This window comes from Trichosurus vulpecula, chromosome 1, assembly GCF_011100635.1.
Source record: "Trichosurus vulpecula isolate mTriVul1 chromosome 1, mTriVul1.pri, whole genome shotgun sequence".
Taxonomy (NCBI): Eukaryota; Metazoa; Chordata; class Mammalia; order Diprotodontia; family Phalangeridae; genus Trichosurus; species Trichosurus vulpecula.
The window spans coordinates 515,491,427-515,517,790 of NC_050573.1; the positions used below are offsets into that span (position 1 = coordinate 515,491,427).

At 36.7% G+C, this 26,364-nt stretch overlaps 1 protein-coding gene across 1 annotated transcript; it reads left to right on the forward strand.

The window, feature by feature from the left end:
- The first annotated feature begins 16,973 nt into the window (after positions 1 to 16,973).
- On the forward strand, positions 16,974 to 23,459 carry LOC118840981 (cytochrome P450 1A1-like). The gene is made up of 6 exons (XM_036748378.1): positions 16,974 to 17,807; positions 18,336 to 18,444; positions 18,565 to 18,654; positions 18,754 to 18,874; positions 20,839 to 20,925; positions 23,159 to 23,459. The coding sequence occupies exons 1-6, from the start codon at positions 16,986 to 16,988 to the stop codon at positions 23,457 to 23,459; spliced, it is 1,530 nt and encodes a 509-aa protein (XP_036604273.1). The 5' UTR covers positions 16,974 to 16,985.
- The last annotated feature ends 2,905 nt before the right edge of the window (positions 23,460 to 26,364 follow it).

Consider the following 26,364-nt stretch of genomic DNA (forward strand, 5'->3'; position numbering starts at 1 on the left):
CAATTAATCTATTCAATTCAATTAATCTCATCCTTTGCAACTGTCACCCGTGTTTTTCCATTAATCTTCCACAATAGCATGTAATAAATGCTTATTGAGTGGATGAATAAATGGATGAATAAAATTATTTGAATTCAGTTTAGGGAGCAGAGGACGGGTTCTGATAGTGTGGTCTATAAACATTTAATTCATTCCAATAGGCATTTATTAAGCATCTACTATGTGCCAGGAATTGTGCTACACACTAGGAATAAAAAGACAAACAAAACAAAAACAAAGTAGTACCTGGTCCAAGGAATTTACCCAGGAGTAATACAACATGAACAGAGACAAATTCAAAGTATGCACAAAGTAAGTACCAAGTTATTTTCTGGGAGAAGGGAAGTATTAACAACTAGGGAAGCGGGGGGAGGGGGGTGTCCTCACGGAGGAGATAGAAACTGAGTCGAAGCTTGAAAGAAGCTAGGTAGGGATTATAAGAGGCGGAGTTAAAGAGGGACAGTATGTCTGTGAGAAAGGCAAAGATGGGGAAGGTATTGCATAGGGTTGCAATGTTATATAAAGAGCAACAAGAAGGTCAGTTTGGCTATTGGGGGAGTAATATGAAATTAGCCTGGAAAGACAACATACAGAGGCAGATTATAAAGACTTTATAAAAGGAATAGTCAGTGAATAAACATTTTCTAGAAATCATACTAAGTTCTGAAGATACAAAAAAAGCAAAAAATATTCCCGGTTTTTCAGGAGTTCATAGTTTAACGATGGAAACATAAAAATAATTATGTACGAACAAGATATATACAGCACAAATTGGAGATGGTAAACATAGGGAAGGCATTAACATGAAGGGGGATCAGGAAAGGCTTCTTGTAGAAAGTGGAATACTAGCTGGAACTTGAAGGAAGCCAGGGAAGCCAGGAAGCAGAGATGAGCTGGGAGAGAATTCCAGGTATAGGGGACAGCCTTTGGGGGTGTCTGGTGTTTGGAGATGGTGTGCTTTCTGCGAGGAACAGGAAAGAAGCATTTTAATTGTTGGAATCCAATGCCCCATTGTGACAAGTTGGTGACCATGGGTGTTAAAGGCTATGTTGGTAAAGAACAAGCCCCAGCAGATCTTTCCAGGCTGAGTAGATTTCGCATCTTGGCCTGGAGAAAGACTGACTATTGTCTTGAGTTCCAACCCATTTAAGTATGACAGAATTCAACACTAAGACAGTTGGCCAGTAGATGATTACTTTTATTTCTGCCAACATGGACTCATGAAGTCCATGTTAATTTGTGAATGAGGTTTAATCTGTGCCAAAGGGCATAAAACTGGTACCAATTAAATCACAGGCATTAGAAATTTTGGAGCAATTGCTATAAACATCGTCAATTTTTATAAACAGCAGCTTTTCAAAATATTAACCAGTTTTCCTATAAATGAATAAAATACCTATTTAGAGCATATAAACAGTAGAGATATTTGTTTGAAGGTATGAGTATTATTCCTTTATTTTTTCACTCTGTGGTATTAAATAAAAATGGTTATTTGGGACATATTTTCAAATAGGTTTTAAGAAACCTGTTACAGATTTGTTATAGAGATGTTCATGTAAAGGTTTGAGTTTCCATTATAATTAGGACAAGACAGTAAGGAAGAAGGAAGGAGGTGAAGAAGGAAGGAAGAAGAGGAGGAAGGAGGTGAAGAATGAAGGAGGTAAGGAAGGAAGGGAAGAAGGAAAGAAATAAGGGAGGAAGGAAGGAAGGAAAGAAGGAGGTGAGAGTTCCATAATAATTTTCTTCCTGAGCTAAACAGAACAGGTTGAAGAGCAACAACAAAATCATAACTCTTCCACATGGCAGACCATCAAATACTTAAAGACACCTATGGTGTTTTCCCAGAGTCTTCTCTCCCTCAGACTAAGTGGCTCCAGTTCTTCATTGAGTCCTCATGTAGCATGATCCATCCCTTCGATATCATGGTTGCTATTTTCAGTATACACTCTATTTTGTCACAGCCCCTCCTCAAAGTTGTTATATAAAACTGATCATAGGACCTCAGATGTGATCTGATTAGGACATAGAGGTTTCGAGTTTATAGGGATGTCAGACTTTATATTGTCCAACCCTTCCCCTCCCGTATTATGGATGAGAAAACAGACCCAGAGAGAGTCTTGGCCAGTTTCTACATTCCCAAGAATGGGAATAGTAAACACTGAAACAAAGCCCAGGTCACCTGACTCCAAATTCAGTGACTTTTTCATTGCACCATGATAACTCTCTTGAGTGTAAGTAGACTTTCACCCCTCCCTCATGCTCTGTCAGAATAGATTCAAGAATCTTCTATTCTATGCCTACTTATAATATCAGAAAATTCACTGATGCTCATAATTGATCATTAGTTAGCAAATGGTCATTGAGGATTACTATATTTATTGAGGAATACCATTCTAGGCACTGTGAGTGATCCCGAGGCACCATAAGATCAATCAATTATTAAACAAATTATTTACTAAGCACCCACTCAAGTGTGCCACAGGTACTGTGCTAGGCACTGAGGTACAAAGACAGAGATGACGCATTTGCCCTCAAAGAGCTTACATTATCCCAGGGGAAACAACACACATACACACACACACTCATGCACACATATAAGATAGATTATACACACATATAGACAAAATACAGGCAAGGTAATTTGGGGAGGGATGAAGAGCAGAATCTTGAAATGTTCTCTGAATCACATACACATATACATACACAATGATTATCATTGGGTCATAGAATTTTAGGACTGGAAGAGATCATAGAGATTGTCCAGTGCCTAGTCCAGGGCTTCTTAAACTTTCTTCTGCTTGAGACCCCTTTTCGCATTTTGGCAGCTTATTGGCATTTTGTGGCCTGGGGGCATATGCAGTGCAAAATGTGCATGCTTTATATTCAGCCTGCCTTGGGGCAAGCATTGCTAGAAGCACTTCATTTTCCTTTGGATTTTGAATTAATTTTTGGTCATTTCACGTTCAGATACCTTTTACTGTTGCCAAATTTTTCATGACCCTATATAGCGTCACAACCCACAGTTTAAGAAGGACTGGCCTAGTTCAACTTCCCTTCCAATATAGTGATCCTTCTTACCTCCATGACAGGTATGCCTCTGATCAAACAATTCAAACAATGGCAAAGCTCCCTCCTTTATTAAGAAGTTCATTACATTGTTGAATGCCTATAATGATTTATGTCCAAATAAAATTGCAATGCTAAGCTCACTCTATTATATTCTATGTTGGAATCTGATACTTTTTAGAGTAATATTCAGTTAACCAGACTATTCAATCAATTCAAACACCCAGTTCTCCATATATTCTGGATGAATGGGAGTCTATTATATATAAAAACAGAAATAATGATAGTTTTTTCCCAAGATTCTGAGTTTTCTTTTCTTTTTTTTAAAGAGAGTTTTGATTTTGTAGATTCTTATTGAGTCTATTAGAGAAGAGACTATAACTGATAATACAACCTTATGAGGTAACTGCTTTGTTTCTTGCTGAGGGCCTCCTTTATTAGCTAAAAGGTGTACTGCAGTATATTAAACTAATAATCTGCAGGATAAAGCAATAACTCCAGAGTATGATTTATGAATCATGCATGACTACACAGGAAAAGGATATTAGAGGAAAACTCATTAATACCACTTTTACTTCTGAGGTACATAACGCTTATTAGCTATTTTCCCCTTGATAATGTAAAATTGATCAGAATGAGCTTATGCTTTAGGGAAATTAATTCATGGAGAGATCTTACAACAGTAATGCCAAATGCTCATTTCCTAATGTCCTATACCAATATTTCTGGTCCATATTCTAGCAGGTGGGGAAAATACACCTTGCTTACTCATAGCACAACTATGCCTCCACGAAGACATAACTCATGGTGCAATTTGTTTTTGCAATGCAAAATTGTGATATCCAAAAGTTGTTAGTGCTGAAAATATAAATTAATATTTCCCAGTACTCAAGTAAAATATGTAGACAAGGCTTTTGGGGAAAATGCTTTGGTTAATTAGTTCCTGTTAGATAGATGAGCAAAGTGAAATGCGGAGATTAAGGAGTAATCTTCATTATTTTGGCAGAGAAAAAAATTTTGCAAAGGAGCAGAGGCTATTTTTTTTCTATATTCATCATCATAGTGGAAGGCCACATTGATCAACCTTTCCCAGATAATTAAAAAAAATACTACATTTTGCTTTACCCTACGAAAGTAGCATTCCTGCTTTATATCCAGGTATATTGGTATTAGAATAATTTACATTATAGTCAAGCAGTCTATCAGTCAATAAGCATTTATTAATTACTTAATATGTATCAGACATTGTGCTAAGTGCTGGGGATTGAAAGAAAAGCTAAAACAGCCTCTACCCTCAAAGAGCTTACCTTCTAATAAGGGTACATAAAAGAGAAAATATGTACAAAAGTGACCTCAAAGGGGAAGGCACCAGCAGCGAAGGGGATAAGAAAAGACATCCCGAGGAAGGTGGAATTTGGAAAGAATGTTGAATTAAATAATGGAAATTAAAAGGCTGAGATAAGGGGAAGCATTCCGGGTATGGAAAACAGCCTGTAAAAAGGCATGGAGTGGACAATAGAGTGTCATGAATGAAAGAGTCCAGTAGGCCAGTCAGTTCATTGAAAGGAGTAAAGTATAAGGTGTGAGAAATCCGGACTTGTCACTAAGATTGCTGCCTGAGCTAAGGCAGGCTGCCCAGCAAATTTGCCTCATGTGAATAAAACTTGAAATCTGCACTTGGCTGAATTGAAAGAAGAAATCCAATGAGAAATTATAAGTGGCTTCTTCTATTCCAAAATTGCATAGAAAGCCAACTGTTAGCCTACAGACAATAGGAGAAACACCTGTTAGAAGTCAGGGATAGTGCAGGCAAACAAACCTATAGCCTACCAGACCAACCAGAGAAAGGACAGAGACATAGGTAGCCTTCAGGTTTCTATATCTGAAGGCAGCAAGCACAGAGGAGGAAGCTCTTGGAACTCTGGGTGGGGGAGCGGGGGCAGCAATGATGAATATGGGAACAGCAGCAACTACTTCTAGTGTGGCTTAGATCAGGCCACCCCAGGACTCCGAGGTCCTACAACTTTCTCCTAAGGTACCAAAGGGTGACCTGAAGGTCCAATGTTGTGAAACTCAAAGATTAGAGGGAGTTTAATCCCAGGAGTCAGCAAAGGAACACAAGTGAATCGAAAAATATCAACATTAAGTAGAATCTGGTCCTGGCACAAAGCCCTAATTTAGGAAATAAATTGGAGAGATGATTAAATCAAAGAAGACATTGACAAATATAAAAAAAATTCAAATCTAGAGATACCCCCAAAGGTAAGACTAACTCTATAACAATACAAGCAAAGATACGCAAAAAATTATTTTCCCCAAGGACTATATCTATACATAGAAGACATGCAGCAAGAGAAAAAAATGAAATGAAATCTCTGTAGGAAAGAATTGGAAGGAGAAAAAATAGAAAAGAATGTGGTAAACCTTACCCAACTAATAGATTCCTCTATAAGTGGAATAGATGAAACAAAAATCAACGACTTCATGAGAAAGCAATATATACTAGGAAAAAATCAAAAGACTAAAAAAAATAGAAAAAATATTTAAAAACCTTACAAACAACTAAACTGGAAAATGAGGGGAGACGATTTGAGAATAGTTGGACTCCTTGAAAACCAAGATAAAAAAACAAAAAAAAATCAGGAAGCTGGGAAATTTATCAGAATTAGAGGCCAATTGCATCAGTTACACTAAAAGGAATCTCAAGAGGAAAAGTCCTATTAATGTTAGTCAATATCCAGAGCTTCCCCAGTGAATAAAAGGCTAAGATTACAAAGAAAAGCGGTTCAAGTACCGAGAAGTTACAGTTAAAATCACATAAGACCTGGAAGCTTCTACTACAAAAAGAAGATATTTTGTAATAAAATATTCCAAAAGTCAAAAGAGATAAGCTCATAACCAAGAATAATTGACCTTGCAAAGCTGTAAGGGAGAAAGAACCCTTAATGTAGTGAAGGAATTTCAATTATTTCTGATGGTAAGTATAGAACTGAATAGGAATTCTGAAGTGTAGACACAAGAGTCTAGAGGAACGTAGAAAGATAAATTTATTTGAGCAATTGGATATATAATGTCATAAGGTTAACATTCTGATTGGGCTGGAAGTCAACAATCATCAGTGAGCTTTCAAAACTTCAAGGTCTTCAAAGGATATGGAGGGGGTAAAATAAGAAAAACAGAACCTAGGCTCCTCAAATTGGTTCTGTTCTGATGGTGTAAGGGTGGGATGGAGAGAAGGAAGAGTGAAAGGAATACACAAGGGTAGAAAGGAGGAAGAAGGGGGTAGAACTTGCCAATTCTTATAATTTAGGCATTTGGGTACTTATTTATGTATCTAGTTCTGAATATATACATACATACATATATACACACATACATACACGTATATGTGTATGTATACATATATATACATACAAAATGACACACACATATATGTATATAGATATATCTGTAAGTTGGTATGCATACATGCATACATATATGTATCTAGCACTAGTCTCTCCTCTGAGCTTCAGTACCACTTCATGTACCCTGCAGGGATCCTTATGTGACCCCTTTTCTATTTGAGTTTGACCCAAGTGTTCTGAACATGCTATCAATGAAAACTGATGAGCAAGCAGTCATAATAAGGAATCATTAAGTTATATGTATGATTCCATTAAGGAATCATTAAGTATATCTCTGATCAAAGGGTAAGCTGATCTCATTGGAAGAATAAGAAATAACAAATGTACAACTTAAGTGGCATGCCTATATACATGAAACATTAGGAGACATAGAGAAAGACTATCATAACTGATAAATCCTTTTTCATGAAAGAAGGGATGGATAAATAAAAGTAGTAAAGATGTTATTATTATTATCTAATTTTATATTGCTTTAAGATTTGCAAAGCGCTTTACAAATTCATCTCATCTTATCGTCATAACAACCCTGGGAAGAAGATGCTATTAATATCTCCACTTTATAGATATACCTCTATTACTAAGGGGAATTTCTTTACCTAGGCATTTCCTCTACCAGAGAGATCTCGGATTCAGTTCCTACATCAATGCCTACTGACAATTAGGAAGAATAGGCTTTACAAATATTCTAAAACAACTACGTGAATTAAAAAAATCTTCCAAAAAGCAGTTATATGAAGATAAACAATGTTTGCTTACTAAAGCCAAATGCTTAAGGACAGAGACTGTATGACACCTTACATTCTCCTGGTTAGTATTATACATAGTAGTTATTTAATATGTGTATTGAATAGGAATGTTTGTAATGTTTTAAAAAATTATATCCATGATTTTATTACTATAGGGAGATGAGAAAACTCTACCAGTGTAGGTCTGGAGCTGATTTTCAATGGTAAATGTCTTGCCAGGTTCACACACTGGCAGAGATGGTGCATGGACCTAGATGTCCCTGATTTCAAGGCTGACGATAGCCATCATCCTACATGGCATCTCATAATAATAGTAATATTAATAAGTTACTTTTATGTAGTGTTTTATTTACAGCACTCCTATGAAGTAAGTATTGTAAATATTATCCCCATTTTATAGATACAGAAATAAGCTCAGAGAGAAGCTCTTTCAAAAGTTCATAACTGTTGGTCTATCTCAACCTCAGTTAAAAAAGAGCCAAGTTTTTATGTCCACACATTGCTTAAAATTGAGGATGACCAATGAACCAAGTGAAAGGCAAGAAACGAAGCAAAACCATAGTCATGATGAGGCTCCAGTTTCATTGACAATGTTGACAGATTAGAGAGGGATAATACATTTTTTTCTAAATCTAGAATGGGATAAATCCAAAGGAAGCTTATTAAACATTGTGTGCTACTTGATAAGAGTTTGCTGTTATTCTGAAGCATACTCTCAAAAGCATGTAATACCCTATGTAGTCAGATAGTAGCTGCCCCCTGCATCTCATAATTCAGTTGCCATTAACTCTTCTGGTTTGTATGTCCATTCTTTCTTCTTGAGACATGGTTTTCTTTTTCATTTACTCTAAAATAAGTCACCTGGAAATATTTTCATTCTCTGCTTTACTTGGCAAATAAAAAATAATTGTTATATATCAGGTCATGAGAGAAATCATATTAGAGAGGTATGACAGGGCAAAGGTAGACAAATAATAGTAAAGGAGTCTCCTATTTTACATATATGTGTATTATTTTTTACATGTGTGTGTTTGTGTATGTGTGTGTGCAGACAGACAATGAGCATGTCAAGTATCTATTATGTTCCTGGCACTGTGATAAATGTTGGGAATACAAATAAAAGTAAGATGAAAGAGACCCTGCCCTTAAAGAGCTTTAGAGATCTTGGGAGGACCTCACCAATGGGAGAAAGGGTCAGGGATGGTGGAATTAGGGGAATCAAAGGGATGATTCAGGGTGAGAAGGCTTAGTGAAAGGTTGGGGAGGTAGAACATAGGGAAAATAGCTGACTATTCTTTGCAGCATAATATTGTGAAAGATCAACATGTATGGATCATATCAATGCTTCTTTGTGACTTATAATTTGTATTGCTCTTGGTCCACTCTCTTATTTAGCTATCTGTTATCTATCTATGTATCTGTCATCTATTAAAGGCAATCAGGGTTAAATGACTTGCCTAGGATCACACAGCTAGTAAATGACTGAGCCCAAATTTGAACTCAGATCCTCCTGATTCCAGGGCTGGTGCTCTATCTATTATGCCTCCTAGCTGCCCCTCATACTCTTTTTGGTCTTTATGGTGTTTTTTTTCAAGATGTTTCACATAGCATAATTTTTGGTAGGAGGGATCCTTGTCTTGGTTATAAATCACTGTAAAAACTCCATTTAGGCTAAGGTCCACTTAAAATACTTTGACTTTAATTCTATTTCTTATTGCTACTTTTCACATCTTAGTAAAAAAGTAAAATGCAATTCTATTCACTCTTCTCTATTTTTACTAAGACTTAGAAAGGTTTTTGGAGCTGGATAGAGATGCTTAGTCAATGGTAATGTCTTTATTCAAAATCATGGTGCTCTGACCCTTAACCATTCCAGTCATTTCAGAAAGGAATGATGGAATAAAGAAAGAGAACTTCATTTTCCTGAACATCAAGTACTGACTTAGAACTGTTGTGAACACAGTTTTAATTGGTTTAGACACAGGAGTACAGAAGTCTAGATCAGACTCACAATCTGGGTGGGGGCAGCCAGGACTTTGCCCCTGGATGCTGAAATGTGGAGGGTCCTGAGAGCACTTGTACTCCTACCTGAGTAGCAAGAATAATTAGTTAAAATAGAAAGCTTGTAAGTAGCATTTCCCCCTCACCTTCCTTCCTGCCCTCCCCCAAGTTGCACCCTAGCTTTTCTGTGCCTTGTTCTAATCTGTTCCTCTGTTCCATCCTGTGCCCTCTCTCCCAGTTGTGGCCTCAAGTCTCTGTTTTCCCCTCCTCCACCTTGGCTAGTGTCCTAGGGTCTTCCTGTAGCTACCATACACAAGTGGATTTCTCAAAGCACTAATAATGCTGGTTATGACTGGTTTAGTTGTGCAATTACAAACTGAGCTGCTCTAGGCCACACTCTGATCTCATGAGATACAATCTGCATCTCTGCTTGGCATACAGAATCCCACCAGGATACTTATTAATCATTTGCAAAATGACAGCTATAGCACTTCTCCTGCTCCCCTTTTTAGAAAGACTAGAAAAAATAAGAGAAGTAATTATCATGCACACACAGTATGGCCAAATATAGACTTTATGAAATTTAGGCAACTATTGGTTTTGAACAAGGCTCAAATGAATAAAGATGAGAATGAATCAATCACAAAGATGACTTTCAGCATGTCTTCCAAACACTAGATTCCAGAAACATAAAGACAATTATTATAACCTTATATTGCAGAAACTGAGATTACTACATGTTCAAGTGTGTAGTAATTCATATATTACTACAGAAAGTGTCCACAAAAAACGAAAATTCATCTTAGTTATTTACTATCACTCATACAATGAGTTCTATTCAGCATTCATCAGCTTGGGTTGTGACCTCTGAACTTAAGCAAGAGATTAAAAAAATGTAAAATAGTAAAACTTAAAAAATGACGACATGAATGCCAAGCATCACAGGGATAGATCATTATTAGAACTAAACAGTGACACACAAATCCAAACCATTAATTATTAAAGCAGTAAGTATCATGAAAGGAATGCTAGTCAGAAGATATTAATATAAATCCTGGTTCTACCATTAGCCACCTCTATGGTCATAGACAAGTCATTTAATGTCACTGACATCAGGTTCCTCTCCTATAAAATAAGGGGTTGGTCTAGATGTACTCTAAGGTCCCTTCCTGTACTAAAACTATGACCCTCTTTCTCTATGGCAAGTAATCTTAAGCTTTTTATTTAATGTTATGGCCCCCTTTGGCTATGAGGTAAAGCCAGCAGACCTCACAGAATAATATTTTTAAATGAATAACATAAACACAAACAATTTCAAAGGAAACCAGTTGTACTAAAATCTAGTTAGCATTTTTTTTAAAGTTTACATACCTCAAATTAAGTACTCATACTTTATGGTTTTAAAGCTTTGGCATGAGCCAAATTTAACTTTTCAAATCACGTAGAGAAATGTTTCCATTTTTTAGGAATATAGACTAGATTTTCCCTTATTTTTCTTATGCATGAAGTTTTCAGATGACACTATGCATAAAATGCAAGTAGATAATTTTAAACTACAAAAATCCAAATTTATAGTGATGAATGATAGGAAAATAAATTTAGAGCTAAACAAGAATCTAATTATTTCAAGGAATGTAGAGATTACTATGTAACACTCAGATACCAAAAGAGGTGATTCTCCAAAAATAAAAGTGGGGTTCAGAAAAGGATATTAAGAGAGATGCCCTTTCCTCTATACATTGGAAAAAAAAACAATAAATAAATATTAATTAATTAATTATCCTTTTATATGAAAGAAATTGAAATTTCTATCCTTACGATGAACACTACTTTCTACCTATTATTTTGGATGTTTGGACATCTTGGCATGTGTCCTCATTTGGATGCAAGACCCCATATACTTTTTATACTCTTTACTCACATGGTTCTTAAAGTCACAACAGAGTGTTTTGTTGATGGCTGTGAGAGCTCTAGTTAATCATTGTCTATTTAAAACTCATTATATGAGCAGAGAATCTGAGAAGGGAGCTTTTCTGTAGTTATAAGGCCTTGTATGAGGGGAGGGTGATTGTGGATTTTCTATTTATGTTAAGGTTCATATTGGTTATACATCAACTACATGTTATTAAGCATTGTCCTTATCAAATTTAAGTAAGATGTATAGATGTGGTTTCTTATTACTATGCTAAACGAGGAGCTATGGCAGCAATGAGATTAATGAATGGAAACATGTAGAAAATATCCTCAGTAGATAAGTTATAATAAGGAGGAATATAGAAATGTAGCCATGGTCTATCTCCTTCTATCCTGTGACTTCAGATCACAAAGCAAAGCTTTGGGATGTGATTTTTTCAGCATTAATAAGCAATGGTAATAACTGAGCCTTTTCTGCCATTTTAAAGTTTGAAAAGTATGTTACATAGACTATTTCATTCGAGTCTCATAATAACCTTTTATTTGGTATGGATTGCTATCCACTTTTTGCAGATGAAGAAAAAGGAAAGTAGGAGGCCGAAGTGATTTGCCCATGGTCTTACAGCTAAAAATGCCAAGGCAGGATTTGGACAGAGAAGATTTCTGATTCCAGGTCCACTACAGTACCCACTCTACCACACTGCCTCCCTAGGTAAGTTATGGCACATTTAGGTCTAAGTGTCTTCATCTGTAAAAGAAATCAGTCTAAGTGGTCTCTAAGGCCCCATTCACCTTGAAATCCTATTACCTAACTCTGAAGATAACTGGCAGGGTTGTATCATTACACTTTTGTCTGTTGGTTCCTGAGAATTTTTATAAAAAAATTTTTTCCCCCGAAGGTAACTGAGTAAAAGGCAACTGAGATGTAGGGGAAGGGACATTGAATTTGCACTCTGGGGTTCTTGGATACTCATGAGCTGTGTGGCCTTGGGTAAACAACTTCCTGTCTTTGGGCCTAAATTTCTTCCTCTGTAAAATGAGGAGGGTGGGACTGGATGATGGTTTGGGTCCCTTTCCATTTTGAAGCCTTTGAGCCTCCTGACTCTTAGATTTCACTTTTGTCCACTTTTTGCGTCTAGTCATAGAATAAATGCCTGTGTCATGTCTGGAGATTCTAACAGGATATTTGAGAAACTAGAAATGATTTCTGGCAAGAAAAATCAGTCTTCTAGAATTTAATAAATGCTCTGTGCTAGATATACCTACGTACCAGACTCTGGGCTAGATGCTCCAAGGCTAAATACAAAATAGAGACATATATATATAGACTTTGTCCTCAAGGAGCTTAAGTAGATGGTGGTAGGTGGAGAGGAGGGTGCGTTCACAGTCTATATGCAAAATAAAGAAGTGATTTGTGATCACTGTGAAAGGGTGGACACTAAAAAAGTGAGAATCAGGAAAGGTCTCTGGCAGGAGGTGGCATGTGTACTGATCCTGCAAGAAAGCTAAGAGGCAAAAGTGAGGAGTGAGAGCATGTGACATACAAAGGTTTGGAGGTGGGAGATGGAATTTCCTATTCAGGGAACTGCAAGTAGGCCAATTTGACTAAAACATGGAGTCTGTGAGGCAAGACTAGGGTGTAGTCTCTGGAAAAAGATGGTGAAGGCAGATTGTCAAGGGCTTTAATTGTCAAAATAAGGAATTTATATTTTACCCTAAAGGCAACACGGAGCCAAAGATAACCATAAACCAGAGATTTCATGCCTCCTTTTGTTTGAGTGCAGCTCACTTTCCTCTTTCATCTTCCTCCCTAGATGTTCTCCTTACTTTTTCTTTCTTTGGTGCTTTTCCCTTCCTATTTCTCTCAACTCGATTTACTTTTTTCCGTTCTCTTCCCCTGCGTCTACCTTTCTTGCCCCCTTCTTTCTCCAGTTGGCATTTCACTCCCTTCATTCAAAATAACCTTTGCGAGCCCTGACTCTCCTGTCTGACTAGTCCACCCTCACCTCTCCGCCCCCATTGGCTCTATGCCTCTCTTATTCTGCAGTCTTTCCCCTTTGTTTATCCCTTTTCCCAGTTTGGCATCCCAGCCAACATTCCCTGTTCTTTAACCCCTCCAGTACTTAATTTTTTTCTAATTTTGCCTCCCCCCTTTTCTTTATCTCTGGCTTCACTCCGCCCTCCCCATCAGTCCTAAAGGGCTTTTCTCTCACTCTCTGGCCAACTCCAAAGTCAGCCAGTCCTCTGACCTCCCCTTTCCAGGTTCCCAGGCTCTCCTCTCATCCTACACTTCTTGGACCACTGAAATCAGGGAGGAAGCGTTAGGACGAGTCTAGGGGACCCTTTACTGCAAGTAAGTTTCAAATCTTGGGATCAGAGGAGTTGAGCTTAGTCCAGTAACCATTTCTAGGCTGGTTCCCTAAATTCCACTTTCTTATTCTGGCACCATATACCCAGAAACAGTACAGAATTCCGAGGAAACAGTGGAGCCCTTGGGAGTTACATTGTAGGCTGGAGTAAACAGCTGAATGAGGCAGTGCTGACCTTTGCTTTTAATTGTCTCAAAATCTACGTGGTTTCTTTCTTTCAAACCCACTCAATCTGCCCAGGACCCCAGACCCTGCTACCACTAGCAGACTTTTCATTTAAGGAAGTAAATAATAATGCATACTGTACCACCCAGGACTTGGAGCAAAGGTGTAGCATTTAAAATCAGAGGAAATGCATTTGAATTCCTCTTTACCTCTTGTAGATGGATGACCTTGGACAAGTAGTCATTTCTCCTCTCATGGCCTTGATTTCTTCCTTTGTAAAATGAGGGTGTTAGATGGCCCCTAAAGTCCCTTTTTAGTTCCGTATACTGATCATACATGGGGCCCACTGCTTGACACTGCCACCTCGTTCCCTTTGTCCCACTAACAGCAGGAAAACACAAATGGAATGTTCCTTTAGGATTTTTCCAAAGAGCTAGGAAATTTGCCAGTAAATCTGTTTGTGGGAGAGGACCTGGGAGCACCTACTAAGGGAAGCAGCATTTGTAGACGGTAAGTATCTAGTATGTGCCCTCCTGTTTTACAATCATGTTGATTTACTACATTAAAAAAATTCATGAGACAGTCTAGAAAATAATATAACTAGGGAATATGAATGCATAGATATGAATACATATATATATATAATGTATGTGCATATATACATATATGTGAGCAAATATAAACAAAACTTTTCATGTTTATATGCCATATTTACTAATTAATGTGGTATTTTGTTTTGTAAATACAATTGATTATTATTTCAGTGAGAAGTTTTTTGTGTGTCCAGGAGAAATTTTAGCTACTTAAAACAACAAGCAACCACAAGTAAGTAAAAAGTAACATTATTATATTTGCAAAAGTTAAAGACAAATGAAATAAACAGGAAATAAAAGGGAAAATAGTAACTGGTGGATTGTGAAGTCATTTTTCTCTAAAATATAGAAAGCTACTGGGCTTTAAGGCTTGATTCATTTTTTAAAATATTGACTTACTCATGTAGGAAAAGTATTGTAGAAATCATCTCTCAATTTTAATATCACAACTTAATTTGATAGTAAAATAAATGCAATATCCTTCTTAACCTTTTTTTTGAGGAGTTGGAGAAGGTTTGGAATTATAATTTAATCTTTGTAGACAACTCCCTCAACCAGTGCAGCTCAGCAACTCATCTCTAACTTAAGAGTCTTAAAGACTGAAAGGATAAGAGATAGGCCAATGGCACATGATTCAGTTAGCACGTGTAAGAAATAGAGCTTAAACATAGGTCTTCTTGATTTTAAAGTCATCTTCTCTGCTATGCTCTTCTGTCTCTCTATTAACCAAAGTATAATAGGCTGCTTCCTTAGTCAAAAGAAATATATTTGTAAGTTTTTATTGATCTTTTTCTATATCATCATAGTTTTCTGCAGTGTCTCTCCCTCTCCTTAGAAAATCATCCCATATAAAAAGTAGTATATTTTAGAGACAAAAGAAAAGAAAGAAGGGCAAAAACAGCACAACCAATCAATACATTAAAAACAATCAGAAAACATGTGTAGTGTGTGACACCAGTGGATGTCCCACCTCCACAAAAGGTTAGGTTGGGTCCTCTCATATCTCTTCACTTAAGTCATACTTGATCTTTATAGTTTTGTTACATCCACTTTTGATTTTTTGATGTGTGGTTATTCTATTTCATTGCTGTAGTTGTGTATATTGTTTCCTAGGCTGTCATTACTTTACTCTACTTTAGTTCATATAGATCTTTCCATGCTTTTTTGCATTTATCACAATAATAATTTCTTATAACATGGTAACATGCCATTACTTCATGTACTCACATTTTGTTCAATCATTCTCAAATCAATTGGCATCTAATTTATTTCTAATTCTTTGGTTTCACAAAAAAGTATTTCTATAAAATATTTTGGCATATATGGGAACTTCCTTTTTATGAATGGCTTCCTTGGGATATTGTATTAGCAAAGCAATAAACACAACATCAATGATAATCATGAATGTGCCTGTGTAGTTCTGTATTGCAAAATATGAGAGACTCTCCATATAGAAGATAGAAGAGTTTTAGAACATTTATTCAGACACCAGAGGACCAAATCCCATAAACAATAAGTCCAACTCATCGAAGCAGCAACCAACTCCCCAAAACAGTAAGACCATTTTATCAAAACAGGAAGGAACTTAAAATATAATATCACATCATGGAGCCTCACTATCCCATAACCTTCCACTGCCTTGCCCCCCCTGCTGGGGCCTTCCCACAAACACACGCACAGCACAGCACATGCCTGCTCTTTCCCTCAGTTCTAACAGCTCTCTCTGCATTTACTGTGACACACTTTCCTTTTCCTCTCAGCAAGCTCCTCCCACCACATGTGACTTAGGCTTCTTGTGACATAAGCAGGTCACATGGCCTATTAATGGGTGGGAAAGATCTTTAAATCTAAATTACTGTTACATGTATAGACTCAGTAATGGATTCTCTGGGTCAAATGGTATAGACATTTTATTGACTTTGCTTGCATAATTCCAAATTGCTTTCACAAATGGTTATACCAATTCACAACTCTACCAACAATATATTAGTGTGCCTATTATCCCATAACCCCTTCATCATTGAGTATTGCCATTTTTTGTCATCTTTACCAGTTTGTAGGGTATGAGGTGAAATTTCTGACTTGTTTTGATTTTCATTTTTCTTATTATTAATGATGTGGAACATTCTTTTATGTGTTTTTGAATATTTTGCAATTCTTTTTTTGAGAACCTTTGATTCATATCCTTTGACCACTTAAGGAATGGCTGTTAGTTGTACACACACACACACATTTACACATACATGTGTGTCATTTGAGTGAGATATAACTAATACCTGCCATAACTAATCTATGTCATGTATAACAATGTAGCTAATACATGATTGATATCTATAAATGCATATATAGATATATGTATACATATATATTTGAAAATTATTTAAATATCTTGGATACTAAATCCTTATCAGAGAAATTTGATATGAAAGATTTTATTTTTCATTGAATCACTTCTTTTCTTAACCAGGAGTGGTTTGGAGAGGAGTGGTTGTTCCTAAGTATTTGATAACTATTTTTTTGTTGTTACATCAGCAAAGGGTTGATTTACAACTAAAACAGAGCCTGTAATTTTTTTTTAAGTTTGGAGAATTAAAAGTCTTTTGATCCATCCCTAGAATTGTCAGATGGGGAGATTTCCAATAAGGTATACTTTTTTTTCCATTTCAGGTGCTTTACTTCTTGAAAATGATGTTTGATGTAGAAATCATTTCCAAAGAGGTGACCATTCCTCTTTTAGCTTTGGCGATAGTTTTTGTTTTTGCAAAAGCATTGGGAAACAGGAACAAAAAGCAGAAGTCTCCTCCAGGCCCATGGCCATTCCCCATAATAGGGAATCTTCTTCAACTTGGAGATCATCCTTATCTTACATTTATGGAGATGAGGAAGAAATATGGTGATGTATTTCTTATCAAACTGGGAATGGTCCCAGTGGTTGTGGTGAATGGTGTAGAAATGGTGAAGAAAGGCCTACTCAAAGATGGAGAGAATTTTGCTGGCAGACCCCACATGCATACATTTTCTTTCTTTGCTGAGGGCAAAAGTCTTTCATTTTCAGTCAACTATGGAGAGAGTTGGAAACTCCATAAGAAAATTGCCATAAATGCCTTAAGATCATTTTCCAAAGCAGAAGCAAAATCTTCTACTTGCTCTTGTATCCTGGAAGAACATGTCACTGAAGAAGTTTCTGAACTGGTAAAAGTCTTCACAAAACTGTCATTGAAGCAAGGCAGCTTTGACCCTAAAAATTCCATTACTTGTGCTGTTGCTAATGTTGTCTGTGCCTTATGCTTTGGCAAGAGGTATGACCACTATGATGAGGAGTTTCTCAGAGTGATTAAAACAAATGAAGAATTGCTGAAAGCCTCCAGTGCAGCTAACCCAGCTGATTTCATTCCGTGTTTTCGCTACCTCCCACTGCGTATCATAAATGCTCCCCGTGAGTTTTATCAACAACTAAATTGGTTTATTGAACAGCATGTACAAAATCATATTACTACGTATGATAAGGTAGGAATTTTAATTAACATCAGCTAAGGGCTTTGTAGTGCAAAGAGGTTAACAGTATATATGAAGGAGAATGTAATTTCACCTGTCTTCAAGGGTGGGTGCTTTCTTGCTTTTGTTTCCATTTGAGGGTCAACAAGATGAAATTGACCAGGTCCCCAAAGATGTAGATTGTTGGGAGAGGCTACAGAACTCTGAGCAGTGGTCATCTTTGGGCTGATCCTAGAGCAACTCAGGCAGATGGACCATTTCTCTGTTGCATGCTTGTGCTATCTAAAAGGCTTTTCAACAGGCAACAGGTAGCCTTGGGCTTTAAATAAACTCTCACTGAAAAGTTTTGATTTGAATATGAATACCCTTTCTTTTGACAAAAGGGCTAGCTATAGTGCCTATGTACAATTCTAAGAGATGGGGAGTTCTAGGGTATGATCATATCCCTTTATGGCTCAGGTGAAGTGAGGAAGGAGGTCATTGAAAATGAGTTGAGGGTTTGATAAACGAATGCTGATGAGGATTATGGCAGGGGTTAAGATGGGGGATGCTTTGGTTAGTATATGTCATGAAAAAAGTGCCACAGCAAAGACTGCTGCCTTAAGTGACAAGGAAATCATGAGTACTGTGAGTGACATCTTTGGAGCTGGTAGGTATCATTGTCTATAACCCTACATTGGGGAGAATTTAAGATGCTTTAAATCTCTTTACGCTGCCCAACAATGAAAATGAATTTGTTAATTATCTGTTTCATCATATTTTCCCCCAGGGTTTGAAACAGTATCAACAGTTCTAAATTGGAGCTTTCTGTACTTGATTTACTACCCAGAAGTACAAGCAAAAATCCATGAAGAAATTGGTAATATCATCTTATAGGAATAAGAAAATACAATCTAGTCATGCAATATTCTGCCCCCTGTCATAATCCTCATTAAGCACAGGCATTTGCTTTCTGCAGATGGAAATATTGGCCTCAAACCACCCAGATTTGAAGACAGAAATAATTTACCCTACACAGAAGCTTTTATAAATGAAGTCTTCAGGCATACCACATTCATGCCCTTCACTATCCCTCACTGGTAAGCATGTGGCTCAATCTCTTTATATGACCTTTAAATGGAAACAATGGGAATTTATTCCACTTCCTTTATCTGAGGTCTTGAATAAATGTAAATGTTTTGAAAAATATGTTTGAATGCTGGCCTGTTTTTGTTTAAAAAAACTACAGTGAATGTTTCAGGTGGAGTCAAGGTGTCTTGGAGCCACGTTTCTCAAAATAACTCAATCTCTCTCTCTCTCTCTCTCTCTCTCTCTCTCTCTCTCTCAGTGTGGGTCTCTATGTCTCTGTCTGTGTCTCTGTTTCTATCTCCGACTCTCTATACTTAATTTAGATCTGAAAATCCTATATAACCTCATGTCAAAGTAAATGGATAATCTAGTACCATCCTATTTAAAAGAATATTTGTTGTCTTTAAAGTTGCTATTAAGAATTTCATTTCAATTTGTGGAAGTGATTTTTGATGGATTTTCGGGTTTATAATCATATAAGAATTTCCCTGCAAATCCTCATTAAATATTTTTCTCCCTTTCTATTGAGCAGAATTGTCTTTTTGTGCTGTTTTGTTTTGTACGAATGCAGTTCAGCCATCCTGCTGCTAAAACACCTCAAAGGTTGCTAATTGTAAAGGGCAATCAGTTGAACTACTGAAATGCCTTCTCAGAGCAACGTTTTTGGTGCTATAATACTATGAGGAATAGAAACTAGAACTGAACTTCCCTTTCAAACAAAGCCAATATGTGAATATCTGGATTGCAGGTGGGCTCAATCTAATAAAGGGTATTCACTTCAGTTTTCCTTTAAATAGCTAGATCTCACATTGCACTGGGAATAAAATCCAAGTTACAAGAGTTAATATATACCTTTTCAGAAACATATCAACTACATAAAGTAATGTAGTCCTATACTCTGGGAAGGAGCATGGTATAATGGAAAGACTGCTAGAATTGGAGCCAGAGGACCCCAGTTCAAATCCTGATGATATCCCTCACAGCCTATGAGACTGTGGGCAGAGTAATTTAACCTCTCTGGGTCTTACTTATCTCTTAAGTAAGGAGATTTGGGTTCAAATCCCACTTTGGATAATGGCTACATATGTGGCCTTCAGCAAATCACAACCTTTTTGGGCTCTAAAGACAAAATTTTCTCTTCTAGCTCCAGTGATCTCCGATTTTATGGCACTGTAATTTACGGAATATGGTCTAATAACTTGAGGGTGGGATTAGAATCATAGAATGTTAGTGCCAGAAGAACCATAGAAAATTCCCACAGGTTCTTTTTTTCTTTTTTTTTAAATCTTTCCCTTCTACTAACACTTTTGTTGAGCAAATTTAAAAGTATAATAAAGCCCTTAACATAGAGCTGCATAATCTATTCCCACATTAGCCATGTCTGAAAATGTATAATTTATCTTTCTTCATTTTAAGTTCACTTCTCTGTAGAGAGGTGAGTAGACTGTTTTATTTTCATTCCTTTAGACTAGACTAGTGGTATCTTGACATACCACCTCCTTTCCTACCTAGTCAGTGATCTCCCCATCATGGATCAGAGGTATCAAACTTATAGCCCACAGGATCCCAAGTGGGGCCAGAATCAGCTTAAAATTTATTTGGCAAATGATCAACAAAATAAATAAAAATACCATACCACATAGACAATGTTAAGTCAGTCTATAGCCTGATTCTTTTCTATTTTAGTTTGAGAGCACTGGGCTAGAAGACGTGTATTTACATTTCCTAATTTTCTGACTAAATGTATATAACTTTTGGGCCCATAATGCTTCGTGGATATTGACTAATCCTGCTTCTGTTTAGTCTTATTCACGTAGATTTTGATAACTGATATGTATGACATTTGATATCATGGGAGACCAAATTTTCCTGAATATGGTATATTAATATTATGATAAAAGTACCTTGACCTCCCCTGTGTGTGTGTGTTTGTATACAGTAATCAAAATGCATTATATGCGTTTTTTTTTCCTAGTGCTACCACGGATAGTACTCTCGGTGGATATTTCATTCCTCGGAAAACCAGTGTGTTTTTTAACATGTATCAGGTAAACCATGATGAGTAAGTATCTGCTAGAATTTTTCTTCAAAGAGGGACACAGGCTCTCAACTCAGCCACAGGCCAAACTTTCTTCCTTCCAGTCCTATCAGCTCCAGTGTCCTTAAAAGGAATTCAGATCCCAGAGGAAATCATGGAGATTATAGGACTATAGGATTCAGGCTTAGAAGAGATCTTGGGGACAGAAGAGGAAACTTGGGCCTAGAATCAATTTGGCAGCCAGATAAAATACAAAACATGCAGCCTTTATTTTATTTATTTTTTTGTAGTGAGGGGTGTGGCAGTGTTAACTTACATTTGCATTGTTCTGGAGAACTTATAGTGTGAAAACTCCTTTCATTGATATAGATCATAATATGTTATGATCAGTCATCAAGGTTTTATATGTAAGATTGTTTAATTTGGGAGTGGCTCAAAAGAATATGTTAGAAGTCCAATGCCTACATTTTCAAGATTCAGCAGAAAAGACATATCATGATATCTTACTTTATCCCAAAGTAAAGTAAAAAGGAGATGGCCAAGTATTTATGAAGTTAGGAACTGCTCTGTTTTTTGAAATAAATAAATTTTATTGGTATCTTTGGTTTTTGCATCACATGCATTTCTCAATATATCATTCTGTACTCCTCTTTCCCCAAAATCATCCCCCATAACAAGGAATGAAAAAGAGAGAATAAAAACGCAGCAAAAGTAAGTAATGTATCAAAAAAAAATCTGACATATTGAGTGTTCCATACCCGTAGCCCTTGTGCTTTGTAAAGAAGCAGAATGTGAGAAGAGGTGCCAAGCATGATCATTATAATCCCACAACATTCAGTTTCATTTGAATTGTTCTTCTCATTGTTGTACTCATCATGTATTTTGTTTTCCCGGTTCTGCTTACTTTGTTTAACATTAGTTTATAGAAATCTTCCATACTTTTCTGTATTTGTCATATTAATCATTTCTTTTGGCACAGTGATGTCCCATTACACTAATGCACCACAACATTTTTAGCCATTCACCATTTGACAGACAGGAATTAGTGGGGCAGATAAAAGCCTACTGCATAAGGTTGGCTTTGAACAGTCCTGAGGAAAACCAAGAGGCACAAGGGAAGAGGAAGAGGAAGGTATATGAGATGGATTGTCAAGTTCAAAGAAATTCAATTAGGTGCTTAACCAATGCTTGTTGACTTGGGGGAATACATGGATTCTTGACGAATAGTGAACTGTGTAGTAGCCCAGGCAACCTTCCAAGTACAGGGTCAAGTATGGAGGTGCTAGCCTTAGATAATTCAACTACTTCATGAAAAGAATTGACATGGCAAGTAATTATAAACCTTTCCTATGGGAATAGATGTGTGGGAAAGATCAGATTTTAGTGTTCAAAGAACCCTGAACTCTATGAAGTAATGAAAGCACCCTTGAGTTGGAATTTATGACTATTTCAATCACAGCTTAGTTGTAATAATAATAATAATAATAATAATAAAAATAACTTTTATATATAAATTTAAGTTCTGCAAAACACTTTATACATATTATGTCATTTGATCGTCAAGGTGAGTGTGATTCTGTTGTATTAAACAGTGCTAAGGGGCATGATAAAAAACTTATGGCAAGTCAGCTTCTATTCATCTAGTACAGCACAGAGTTGGTAACAAAAACCAGAGGGCAGAGAGACAAATTCAGAGTAATCCTGTAAGTACATATTGAGGATTGCTCTAACAGCCTATGAGAGCACATTGGGATTTCCCCTGCACCATAGATACACAGAAATCCATGTCCTGATTGCTTTTTGTGACAAAGGTACATTTATATTTTGATATTTTATGTGTTCTTGAAATGTTCTGACTGACATTTTGAGAAGAATATCACTGTTGGAAAGCCTAGATAAATCGTGTTGGCTCTTTTATTCATTGTTTGAGGAATTGCCGTTTGTTTTCTGCAGGAGGTAGTTATCCTCCACTGGATGTCATGATTGCACTAACACTCTTTTTGAAAGCTTAATCTTATGAATATGCATATTATGCAAAAGAGATCTATCCATTTTTGTATTTGCATTGAACCTATTACCCCAAACTAAATACATTTAGGGCAAATGAAATGATTACACACTGCTTTAAGATTAAAAAGTGCTTTATAGATGCTGGTGGGTAATCCTGTTGATAAGATTTATACGTCTACCTACTCAATGAAGGGCTCTTTAAAAAAACACCCTTTCTGTTTCTTTCTTATTTTTTTGTTTAATGTGGAACTCTTTGGGAGAATCCTGACTCATTCCAACCAGAGAGATTTCTAAATGAAAGTGGCAAGCTGAATAGAAGTCTGGTTGAGAAAGTTTTGATTTTTGGAATGGGCATTAGGAAGTGCTTGGGAGAAGATGTTGCTCGAAATGAAGCTTTCATTTTTATTGCCAGTATCTTGCAGCAGCTAGAGTTGAAGAAATGTCCAGGAGCTCAGCTAGATTTGACACCTATATATGGATTAGTCATGAAGACCAAACCTTATCAACTCACAGTAGAGCCTCGCTTCCTCGGGAATTCCTCAACTTAGTTTCTCAATTGAGTTAAAAGAATCTATAATATAATTGAGAAAAAAAATCCCTGGATGCAATATATCAAAGTAATTTGAGGATGAAATAATTTAATCAATGAGCTTTGTTATCAGTTTCATTTAGGGTTCATTTTTCCTTTGTGGGAGATCCAAAAGTATAGATCCCTCAAGAAGGTTAAAAAACTCAGTAGGGAAATGAAGACATAGTCATACAAACCAGTTACAGAACTATGCAAATACATCCTTATCTCATGCCTAGATGTGGAGGTTAAGTGATAAGGATTAAAGATAGAAAAGGGAGACATCAGAATAGACCAGAATAATCAGAGAAGGTTTCATGGACAATATGGAGACTTGAGTTAAGATTTCAAGAGTAGGCATCAAAAAACATTGAAGATGAGGAAAGGATATTTAATTGGAGAATGTCATTAGAAATCATTTGAAATAATAGCTCACAGGGTTTTATGAGAATAAAATGAGATAATATGGATAAAACATCTTGCAATACTTAAAGAATTGTTATATTTATCATTATCATCTTCATCATCATCATCATGTCATTGCCAACACCATCATTACTTTTATTCACTGATTTAGGGATCACAATTTATTTCAATACAAACCATTTGCCTTCTCCACTAGATAGCCTAACTCCAGTAACTCTCTGTGATTAAATGAGACAATGTATGAAAATCAGGAGTTCTCAACAGTTTTTTATATCATGGACCTTCCTTTTTGAGGCCTATGCACTCCTTCTACAAATAATGTTTTTAATTAAAATAAATTATAAAATTTCAGTTAAGAGATATTAAAAACAGATATATCCCCCACCCCATCTAAGTTCATGGACATCCTGAATTCTGTCCATGGATTTGTTGAGAGTTGTTGGACCACAGATTGAGAACCTCTTGTGTAAAGTGTTTGCAAAACTTTAAAAAATGCTACCTATAGCTATTACTATTATTATTAATTTAGCTTATGAATAAGATTTTCATGGAAAAGTTGCTTATCTTTTCTAATACTATGAGCAGTCACAAAGATGGAAACAAACTTGAAAAGTGTTCAAAACAGCAAGCAGACTAGTTTGAATGTAGCAGCCATTCCATGTCAGGGAACAGAAGAGAAATAGGAACTGCCATTCCTCTGCTATGTAAAAGAATATTTTACTTTTGCTAAATTGAGTAGGAAAATTGGCTCAAAATTTTGGAAGATTTTGAAAGTTAAGATGTGAAATTTAGCCTTAGTTCTATAATTATTCCTATGCAGACAGGCACTGGAAGAGGAAGTTTCCTTAATTAGGAAGTTCTCTATACCAATGAAATCACAGGTGTTGTCCTATTCTTGTCTCTATCCACGTTCACATCCACATTCGCATCCTTATAAGAAAGTAGGAAGTTGTCATCAGTTCTCTCAAGGAGAGAAGTCTTGGCTGGAAGTGTTGTTTTAGGAAAGCTTTTCTGCTAGAAGTATTCAGCCTAGACTAGATGAGAGAAAGAATAGACAGGTAGTAGTGATGTTTAGCAGGGTGGGAAGAGAGAGAATGAGGAGAAGAAAGATAGAGGGAAGGAGAGGAAGAGAGAGGGTAGGAGAGACAAAGAAGGAGAGAGAGAGATAGAGGGAGGAGGACAGGGAGAAAGAAAAGGAGAGAGAGACAGAGAGAAGGGTAGATGGAGAGAAAGAGAGAGAAGAGAAAGAGAGAGGAGAGAGAAGAGAGAGAAGAGAAAGAGAAAGGAGAGAGAAGAGAGAGAGGGAAAGGGGAGGGGAGAGGGGGGGAGAGAGAGGGAGAGGGGGAGAGAGAGAGAGAGAGAGAGAGAGAGGGAGGGAGAGGGAGAGAGAGAGAGAGAGAGAGAGAGAGAGAGAGAGAGAGAGAGATTCATTTTTATATGATTGAGTTACCTAGGCCAAGGTTAAAGCACGTGGAAGGATTTGAGTTCAGGCAACCAGCTAATGAGAATCTAGAAATTTTATAAGAGCCTATGGAAATTTCTTTGTCAAACTAATTAAAATATACGTTTTAGAAGGAAAAGTTTATCATTTGTAGCTTAATTTAAAGCATGTTGGATGAAGACTTGGACTTGGAATCAGCAAGTCCTTACCGATGATGAGGTTTAGAGTTGGTAGAGCTGGTTCAGCTGTGAAAGAATTCATTTAGAAGATTTTCTCCTAACCAAGGGGAGCTTTGTTGGCACAAAAGCAGCCAGCTAGCCCTGGAAGGACTATGTAGGACTAGCAATTTACAGAGAGACAGAAGCCTGTTTTTATAAGGATGGGATAAGTGAGACAAGGGAAAATTTATGAGCCAGGATGAGGGAGACAAGGAATTTTGTGGTCCAGGATAAAGGAGAAGTTTTATGGTATTCCCCAATAAGGGAGAGGCTTTAGGATCCCCTCAGGCTCAGGAGGGGCCTCACGTTACTGAAAAATCAACCCTTAATATTAAACATTAGGGCAACTTTGTATCCATATCACTGACATATGCTGACTCACTCTGGCCAAGTTATTGAACCTTTCATTCCTTTTATCAAATACTTATGACCCAATGTTGCATAGCAGGCAATTACTGGCATTAGTTGAATCAGGAACTTCCTTATTCAAGTTCTTTTGTACTAATGAAATCACAGAATATCCCTATCCTATCTCAACTAGTGTTACTGCTTTTAACACAAAGAAATATTTGGTGTCTATAAAAGGGGCAGTGAGATCTTTGCTGAATCCCTAATGGCATTCCATAAAATGTGTCCCATCGTCTGTAAGTGAGGCAGTCTGGTGTTACGGAAAAGGTGTTACATCTAGAGTTAGAAAACCTGGGTCCAAATCCTAGCCATCCCTGCTCCACTTCACCCCTCTTACCTTGCACTAGTCACTTAAACTGTGCAAGCCTCGGTTTCCTCATCTGTGAAATGAA

Bases quoted from the DNA above. Each gene is read 5' to 3' on its own strand.
- LOC118840981 (XM_036748378.1), top strand. From the start codon at position 16,986: ATGATGTTTGATGTAGAAATCATTTCCAAAGAGGTGACCATTCCTCTT. The intron at 17,808-18,335 runs GTAGGAATTTTA...GCAGGGGTTAAG, and splicing joins ATATTACTACGTATGATAAG to ATGGGGGATGCTTTGGTTAG. The intron at 18,875-20,838 runs GTAAGCATGTGG...TTTTTTTCCTAG, and splicing joins CCCTTCACTATCCCTCACTG to TGCTACCACGGATAGTACTC.